The sequence below is a fragment of the Diuraphis noxia genome, unplaced genomic scaffold (assembly GCF_037042655.1).
Source record: "Diuraphis noxia isolate RWA-SAM2 unplaced genomic scaffold, SU_Dnox_SAM2 contig0003, whole genome shotgun sequence".
NCBI lineage: Eukaryota > Metazoa > Arthropoda > Insecta > Hemiptera > Aphididae > Diuraphis > Diuraphis noxia.
In genome coordinates this window covers 15,686,367-15,696,549 of record NW_028301713.1, presented here as the reverse complement: position 1 = coordinate 15,696,549, position 10,183 = coordinate 15,686,367, and the positions used below count along the sequence as shown (strand labels likewise).

The 10,183-nt window shown below is 38.6% G+C and overlaps 1 protein-coding gene and 1 pseudogene across 1 annotated transcript; both read left to right on the top strand.

Moving 5' to 3' along the window:
- The first annotated feature begins 1,160 nt into the window (after window positions 1-1,160).
- Window positions 1,161-2,400, top strand: LOC149056793 (uncharacterized). The gene has a single exon (XM_089223758.1). The coding sequence runs from the start codon at window positions 1,339-1,341 to the stop codon at window positions 2,173-2,175; it is 837 nt and encodes a 278-aa protein (XP_089079884.1). The 5' UTR covers window positions 1,161-1,338; the 3' UTR covers window positions 2,176-2,400.
- A 142-nt stretch (window positions 2,401-2,542) lies between these two features.
- LOC149056792 (uncharacterized) lies at window positions 2,543-6,118 on the top strand (annotated as a pseudogene).
- Window positions 6,119-10,183: the final 4,065 nt, after the last annotated feature.

Below are 10,183 nucleotides of genomic sequence, written 5' to 3'. Positions count from 1 at the left end.
GACAATCTGTTCGCCACTACGGACCCGGACAAACCAAACAACGACCACACCATCACACACACTATGCTCGCAACTTGGCAGGCCAACGACCCCAAAATACGAGACATAGTGGACAACGGGACACCGGACGAGCCGGCGCACAGCACCAGAAACGCCACGAGAAAGAATAGCCAATACATTTTTACCGACGGCCTTCTGCGGAGAAAGCTGGGCGAACACACACCCGTAGTCGTACCAAACGACAAAGCACAAAAGGTGATTTGGATATACCACAACCACGTCCTCGCAAACCACCCAGGTTGGAAAGAAACATACAGGGCGGTAAGACAGCGTTTTTTTTGGAACGGCCAGAAAAACGACGTCCGACTGTATGTCAAGTCGTGCCACATTTGCGCGTGTACAAAACCACTGAACGCGCGCGCAGATGACCCGATCGCCGCCAGAACACCGCGACACCCCTGGGAGGTAATCAGCATAGATCTCATGGGCCCCTACCCGCGTACGAGTAGGGGAAAACAATATTTACTGGTTGCCACGGATTTGTTTAGTAGATGGACCGAAGCATACCCGCTCGGGACAGCCACTACGAAGACAATAACCGAAACGCTTGAAAGAGAATTCTTTTCACGTTTCGGATATCCCCGTGTGTGTTTAAGCGACAACGGCCCACAGTTCGTATCGAATGACATGTGCAAAGCAATCGAACGATGGGGGGCCGAGGGCTGGACAACTCCGGTATATCATCCGAGGGCCAACCCAGTCGAGCGCCGCAACCAGGAAATAAAAAAAGGTCTACGCGCGCTACTCATCGACGGGAACCACAACACCTGGGACACCAAGTTAGCCCCCATACTGTTCTCTATCAGGAATAGACGCAACGACCAGACAGGATACCCACCGTCGGTACTTGTCCTCGGCAGAGAGGGCAAGCGACCCGGGGACTGGGCACTGACTCGGACAGCGGACAACCAGATAGAGCACACAGATAGGGACAGAGCGAAACGGGAAAGTGCCGTACTGGACGTACCACCTGTAACAGGGGGCCAGACGGACACAAAATACCGAACAGGTGACTTGGTGTACTACAAAGCACACCACCTGTCGAGCGCGCACAAAAAATTTCACGCCGGCTTCGCACCGAAATGGTGGGGACCGGTGAAGTTACACAGACGCGTGGGTAAAGGCGTGTTCCTCACGGACCAACAACCCGCACGCAAAATCCACGTGTCCTGTCTCAAACGGGCGACGATCACAGCATAACCCCACCCTACACCACCCCACCCACCAACAAACCCATAACTAAATCTAACAAATTTTAGTCGGAACAACAGCCCTACCATGGACCAACAACGGCCGACCACACCGCCAACCGCCATCCAACAAGCGGCCGAGTTGCTGGAACGTAGCCAGCAACTACTGAAGGCGGCCAGCATGGAGGAGGCGACCAACACCACCACGGCGGCACGGGTACGGCGGATGTCAACGGCGCAGCTGCAGCGGGATCCGGTGTTGTGGGCCGCCTACACACGGGGGTGGGAGGACCGCACCGAGGTTTTCAAGAGAGCAACAAGCGGCGCTCCCACAACCGTGCTACGGCCAAACAGGTCACGCAGTCCCCGACGGGCGGCAGTACCGGCAACGACGCGACCGACAACCACGTCACGACCGGCAACAACTGCACGACCAATCAGGCCGCTGCTGCAGCACCCGGTACCCGCACCACGGCTGGCCAAACAACCCACGGCCGACGTAGGCAGCCGTCTCGCGCCAACCACGCGGACGCCAACAGCCGTCACCTCCACGCCAACACCCGTACCAGCCTTCAACGCCCGTCAACGCCGGAACCAGCAGCGCCTGCGGGACCATCGGGCGAAAAAACAACAAGAGTCCCAGCAGTTCCGCCTGGAAAAACCGGCACCAATCACGGCCCCCCCAGCCAACTACCCGGCCCGCACCGTGACCTCGGTACCGGAGGTAGTGATACCTGCCGGAACAGCCGGGACCACGGAGCAACCGACCACCGCCTTCTCACAACCCGTTGATATGGAAATATCAGCGGAAGAGGAGGCGGAACTGTTGGACGGGCCGGACACGCACCTTGGTGACGAGGAAGACATGGAGACCGTGTTCGATAACACGTTCCATAGTCTCCCGGCGTCACCTCGGCGGCAGTAGACACGCCGGGGCCACGTCCGCTATCACCAGCCGGAAACACGTGCCGGAACCCCGGAAAAGTGCCCACAGCCGACATCGGCAATCTCTCCCCAGACACCGCCGGGGCACGTCCGCTGTAATCAGCCGGAAAACGTGCCCGCGGACAAGGTGTCCACCACAACCACACTCCAACACCCACACCACCGCACCACCGATACTGGCTGGCACACCGCCGTCGTTGGCGGTTTGGGGGGGGAGTATGACGCGGTCCCGCGTAATAGCCGTTTGAATTCAAACGGCCTATGCGCGGAAATCCGCGCCGTCTATTCTCTCTGTCAACCGCCAATCGACGGCGGTCGACACCGACACGCGATAAGCGCGCCTGGAGATGTCGACCGCCGGTACCGCGAACCGTGTTGTAGCAAGTCAGTTCTACGACCTCGCTTGGAGTGATCACCGCATCACACCCACCGTCCTCGCACGTGTCGTAACCCTCCGCACTAATTCTTTTTGTTGTTCTTTGCTTTTGTTTTTTTTTTAATATACGACAAACCACCGCATCTCTGCGACAAAAAAAGTTTGTGTTAATTTTTTTTTGTTCTATTCCGTCAAACAACCACCACATTCATCCTCGTGGTAACCGTGCCAGGGCCACTACAAGTCCATAGTAAACCACTATCGCTTTCACACTTGTGGGATCCGTCCAGGACCGCCACATGGTAGTAAGTTCTGTCACTGGGCTTGGAGCTTGGTATAACATTTTTTAACAACTCCCATGGAAAGTAAACATTTAATTTAAAATTAGAATAGATTGATAATTTTCCGTGGTCACTTGATCACTGTATCGACACGACGACAAATATACACAATAAACATATACATTCATAATAATATTATTATGTATATTAAATGTATCGATTTCCGAAAGATAAATCCTTATGTACACAATGGGTTGCAAATTCAGGTAAGAAGAATAGACATTTTTATAATTGATGCTACTGCTACAATAAATATAAAATATAAAACACAGTATAGTGTACGTAGGATTTTAGTTCGGTTAAGTTTTACTTTTACACGAACAAATAATTTTAATAATAATAAACAATTTAAATAATTTATATGATTTTATATGATTAGTTATAATTTTTAACAAATTATAGTTATTAATAAATTAACAATTTAATTTATATCTATTAAAAATTACCATTAATTTATTGTGTGTGTATTAAAATGGGGGTGAATAAGTTTTTTTTTGTTAAATTAAAAAATTTTGGGAGAGGGAGAGGGGGTTCAGAACCCTACCCCTACGTACGCCACTGTAAAACGATATAAATACACAGTGTTAACCCCACATTTCATGTTCAAATTTTTGTATGCATCACATAATGGATATAAAACGTATACCAATAATAATATTTAACGAAGTAATCAAGTAACAATAAAATCGATATTTTTTAATAAAATATCAAATTTCTTCTTAATTTGAACATAAAATATCTATAAAAAAAAAACATTGTGTCAAAATATTTGTATGGATTTTTAGGATACATTTTCGCTCATTGTGGCTTTTTATAGTTATACCTAATTAAGAAGATGTCAGCGCAATATTTCTTTTCTCTCTCACTTCTTCACTTTTTTCTCTCGCAACATAGATAAAACGCTTTAATCTAAAATCGTTTTTTTTTATGATTTTTGAGTAACCTTATAGACCAAAATAACCATCACAAAAATTATAGAAGATAATATTTGTAAGGGAAGGACATATCGATTTTATATTTAATTATTATTCGGCTTTGTATAAGACTTTTTAAAAAAAAAAATTGAAATTGAAATGATGTTTAAATTATTTTGAGACATTATTTAGACAAATCTATATGTCAACAATATTATTCTCTTTTGATTTTGTAATAGGTAGGTGATTTTACTCTAAAATTATTCAAAAACATTAAAAAAATGATTCTGCGTAAATGCGTTTTGTCAATGTTGCGCGTGGCCTAGAGAGAGAAAACAAACGGTGCGCTGACATCCTATTAATATGATTATAGTACGGCCAGCAAAAAATGAGCCGCAATGGCAACGATACTAGTGGTGTATTTTAGTGTAATAAGGAGTTCTCCGTTTGAAGCTATTGGCGCACTATTCAAAAAGTCAACTGACGTTTTCTTACGCGCGTCCCTACGATTTTTCAAACCCCTTTAGGCAACAAGTTTTTTTTTTTTTTTTTTTTTTGTAGCATTGACTATATGATAAGGATCCACAACCAAATCAGTATGACCACTATTTGGCCATACAATTTCATCACCCATAATGCGAATAAAGTCACACTGATCATCGACTGCGCGCCAACAACATGATACTTCCTTTTGAATTATACATATAGCCAGCTGCATTCCTTTATAAAAAAAAGTAGGTAATCCTGCCGGGTGTTTCAGGACAATAGGAGTAGTAGTCGTAATACGCTAGCGGCTAGTATGTTCACAACCGTTGACCTGTGAGTTTGTGTGTACGTTTTATCGATTTTCCTGTGTTATAAGTATTTTACGAGTTTTTGCCTGCTTTTTTTTAAAAAGTGTTATATAGTTTGTTATAAATTTATAACATTTTTTTTATAATAGAATCTAAACAAGATATTCATTCCCAAACGAAAAAAGTAATTTTTAGTGTTTACAATTACTTAAAAGTATTGGCTACTGACAAAAATAATCCTGAATTCGTTAATTTTTTCCGTAAAACTCGTGAAGTAACTGCCGAAGCATGTGGTGTAAGCGTTGCTAGTGTTAAGCGAATTTGTGCAGGAGGAAAAAAATTAGAAGAAGATGACGGAACCTCTACTTCATTCAAGTCGCCTAGAAAAAGTTATAAACGAGTAAAGTATGCTACTAATCTAGATGATTTCGACAACGAAGTTGTTAGGAGAACCGTTCATAGTTTCTACGACAATCATGAATTTCCTACAAGTTCAAAAATATTAGCAGCAATGCGCGAAAAAACCAACTACCCGGGTTTAAAATCGTCCATGAAAGTTCTTTTAAAAAATTTAGATTTTAAATACAAAAAGTGTAATGATGGACGTACATTTTTAATGGAACGAAATGACATTGTTGCTTCTCGAGTAAAATTTTTAAGAAAAATGAATGCGTTTAGACGTAATAACGATTCGTGACCAGTTGTGTATCTGGATGAGACGTGGGTGAACCAAAACCATACCTGTGGGTACATTTGGCAAAATTCAGATAATACTGAAGGACTCAGGGTACCTATAGGGAAAGGTAGTAGAATCATTGTGTGCCATGCCAGGTCACCGTCATTTGGTTTTGTTCAAAATTCCAAACTGGTATTTCGGTGCAAGTCAGGTAGTTCGGAAGACTATCATTCACATATGAACGCCACAGTGTTCGAAAAATGGTTCATTGAAATGTTCGGTAATTTGGAGGAACCGTGTATTATAGTCATGGACAATGCCTCATATCATTCAATGTTAGCTGAAGACTACCCTAAGACTAATACTAGAAAGGCAGATGTTCAAAAATGGCTACAAGAAAAATCAATACCATTTTCTCTCGAAGAAACATTGTGTGAACTACGGGAAAAAGTGAAACTGTCGATGCCAAAAGAAAAAAAATATAAATTAGACGAGATAGCTTTACAAATGGGTCATGAAGTGGTGAGACTGCCACCATATCATTGCCAGTATAACCCTATTGAAATGATTTGGGCACAAATCAAGGGAGAAGTCGCTAAAAAGAATCATTCCTTCAAAATTGCGGACGTAGAAGTGTTGGTCAATAATGCCATAGATGCGGTGACAAAAGAAAATTGGGCAAAATGCGGTGAACATTGTGCAAAAATTCAAGACGAAGACTTGGTGAAGGAAGGGATAAGGGATGAAATTATGGAACCCATCATTCTTACCATAAATCCCGACGATAGTTCAAGTGACGATGACGACGACGATGACAATTAATATTGTATAAAACTTAAGTATTTTTATTTATTATTTATTATTTTTTGTATAATAATATAACATTTATATTTTATATTTATAAATTTGTATAAATAAATTGCATGCACTGTAATATTACGTATTTTATTTCTTCAAAAATAAGTATTTAACAAAATATAAAAGAGAAATAATAATATTCGTATAACAACATGTTTGAAATTAATTTACGCGGCAAATAGTTGTAGAAGCCCTAACGAAATTCGGCCACCCAGAGCGTTAGTATCGCGTCTCATTTTTCGCTGGCCGTACTATAGTATTGACAGTGGCAGCGCATAAGGGTAGACAATGAATCGTTGTCTACCCAAAAAATATGTAAAATAATTTAATTTTAAAAATTAGTTGTTTATTATTTGCCAATATAATGCCTAAGTCATCTCCGTTCAGAATCGTTTTTCGTATACAATGATACCTATCGGCTATCATTGCATTCAAATTTAAAACTTATATAATATATAATAGTGATCCGTACTTACGTAATATTATACTATACGTAATGTTATTTAAAAACAAATAACTTTATAGAAACTTTTTTAGCTAAAGATTGAAAATTTAAAACAAGGTTCCACGTAAGTATCGTTAATTCTGTGAAAAAATCTAAAAACTGTATTAACACAGTTTTTTTTATAGTTATTTTAAGTTCAAATTTGGATATGATAACATATTAATAACCAAGAATAACAATTTTAGTTATGTCGTTTTAATTAAAAAATATTATTCGTGGGTACTTTGGTACTTAAAACTTCTAGAGTATATACTTTAATATTTTATATTCTAATTGTAATAGTTAATTTATTATACAATTCTATATAGAATTCTATATTTCAACAAAATCGGTAATGTTATTAAAAAATTAACAGAGTTAAAAATATACTTAGCTTAATTAATAATACCTAAACTCCACTTACTTTTTTTTTGTACAGGAAACATTAGTTTAATACATTTAACGACAGATGATTTGTATAAAAAACGATTATGTATGGAACATTTTATAAATAGCGATTTTACTAATGAAAAGACCAAAAATTTAAAAAGAAATTCTGTACCTCAAAAGTATGAAGAACCACAATCCATTAAAGTATTAACACCAACTAAAACTTACGAAAGGCATCCACTATTTCTTTAAAGTCCCCAAATAGCAGTGTATAAAAAACGTCAAAGCTGTGATAATTTCGATGAAGTGTACATACAGACACCAACAAAAATATTTAAAAATACAGAAAATAAGTCACCATGTTTCACTTCTGACCTAACACCAAACACAAAATCACTTCTCAACGCAACACGAAATTTACCAAGTCCTACAACTCAGTCCTCAATTAACTCTCCGCGATCATCTTCAAAAAAATCATTATTCGAAATTGTTAACAAATTAGAAAATACTATACAAAATCAAAAAATTAAATTAAAAAATAAACGTTCATCAATTTCAAAACTTCGTAATAATCTTTCAACTTACAAAGCAAAATATAAAAAATATGATATTTTTAACTCTTTAAATTTTCCATCAAAAGAATCTAAAACGTTGGTAAAAATGCAAGTGTCAAGAAAAAATAAAACTACAAAAAAAATCTTGCTTTGAGCAGTTTTTATAAATCTCCATCGACTTATACATTTTTACGAAATTCGAAAAATATTAACCTATCTGCTGAGTCTACTATTAGGCGATGGATTGGCAATTCAAAGTTTAAAACTGGGTTCAACCCAAATGTCTTTAGGCAACTTAAAAAAAGCAGATACAATGGATGAAAAAGAACGTTTTTGTACTCTTGTGTTCGATGAAATGAAGATAAAACATTTTTTAGAGTACTCGAAATACCTTGATCTAGTTGAAGGCTATGAAGACTTGGGTCCATTGGGAAGGTCAAATAAATTAGCTGGCCAAGCAATGGTATTTCTAATTCGTGGTTTGTATGCTTCATGGAAGTTACCAATCTCATACTTTTTTACTTCTACATCTGTAAAACACACGGATTTGAGTATCTTACTTATGAACGTCATTGAAAAATTGTTGGACTGTGGATTTATAGTTACCACTATGATTTGTGACCAGGGTAAAAATATATAATGTTGCAACTCTTGTTAATGATTTTAAAATGACAAAATATAAACCATTTATTGAGATAAAGGGCCGAAAGATTTATTCTATTTTCGATACACCGCATATATTTAAAAATTTAAGAAACTACTTCAAATCAAACAATTTTATTTTTAAAGGAAAAGAAACGTCATTTAAAGATCTTAGAGACGTATATGAAATTGATAAAAATAGTGGAAGCAGTAGGTCTCTTTTAAAAATTACTGACAGTCATATGAACCCCGGCCCGTTTCAATTAATGTCGTGTAAATTGGCTATGCAGCTCTTTAGTAATTCGATGGCCACCGCTATGGAAACTTGCATAATGATAATGTCTAAACAACTGAAATCGAATACTGCTTCTAATACACTTGATATGATTAAAGAGTTAAATAATTTATTAGACGTTTTGAATAGTAAATCATTATTCGACAAGAATCCTTACAAATGTGCAATATCCGAAGAGCGTCATCAACAATTGGAGTTTTTACTTTAAAAAAATCTTGGATCGAAAACTTAAAAAAAAGTGAAAACCAAATGTAGGCAAGACGATAGACCTCCGTGATTTGATGGACTCTTGTGGACCATAAATTCAATCGAAATGCTCTATAACCAACAAAAAATTCAAGGATATACTTACCTTCTGACAAATCGATTGGCGTCTGATGTTATTGAAAATACATTTTCAGTTTTTAGACAAAGAGGAGGATACAATCGGTAAATATTTTCATTTTTTAATAAATAAATTTAATTTCTGTACTATGTAATTATATGAACGTAACTTTTTTAGAAATCCAACAGCTCGTGTGTTTCGGACGACATTTCGTATGAATGTTAAAATAAATCTTATGAAACCGTCTATACATTCGAACTGTGAATCAGATGTCGACACTCATTTATTAAACAATGATAACCGTGATGAAGCAGCCCAACATAATATTGAAGAACTTAATGAAAATTCAGATTATGCTACCTCTGAATCGAGTCTATCGTTGTCATCTACATCATTCACTGGGGAAAGTGATAATGGTTGTACACCTAACATAACACTAGAACAATGTTCAAATACATATTTTTCAGGTTACTTGGGTAAAAAATTAGTAGCCATATAGTTGGTGGTGGCGTGCAGGACTATAGAAGAGAGCCTTTGAGCGGGATGGATGAGATGGAACTTTAAAGGATATTTTAGAGAGAAGGACTGGAGAATCTATACTATTATTTAAAAGACCTGCAAGGAATTTAATACCTGCGATACTGCGACGTTCGGCCAAGGAGGCCATACTTAGATGAATGCCAATTGGTGTATAGTTATGTGGTGCACAAGGTATTTTAAGTATGATACTAGCATAGCGTAAGAACCGGCACTGAACATGCTCAATTTGTTTTGCATTATCAGCAGTATGAGGGTCCCATACTACAGGCCCATATTCTAAAATGGGACGCACAAGCGCACAGAAAAGCGTTTTTAATGACAATTCAAGCTGAAAGTCCTTAATTATTATTCGCATGACAAGACCGAGAGTTTTCAAAGTTTTACAACATATGTACTCAATGTGAGCAGTTGGATCGATATTACTGCTAAGTTTGTAGCCAAGATCCATGACACAATCCATAACACGAGTAACAATTGCATTGTTGATGAAGTATGGGGAGAACGGGATCTAGTGAAGGTCATAGTTTTGCATTTATTGAGATTGAGTGATAGACCTAAAGAGTTGAACTATTTGAAAACCGATCCAGATCGGATTGAAGTTTTTTGCAGTCATCTGGCGTGGTTATGTGGAGATATATTTTGATGTCATCAGCAAAACAAAGAAATTGACAATTTTGTAGCACATGATTGAGGTTATTTATAAATAATGAAAACAATATTGGCGACGGATAAATCCCTTGGCGGACACCCGAAGAAGCTAGGAACAAAGAAGACTTAACATCAAAGACTTAAGCCCATT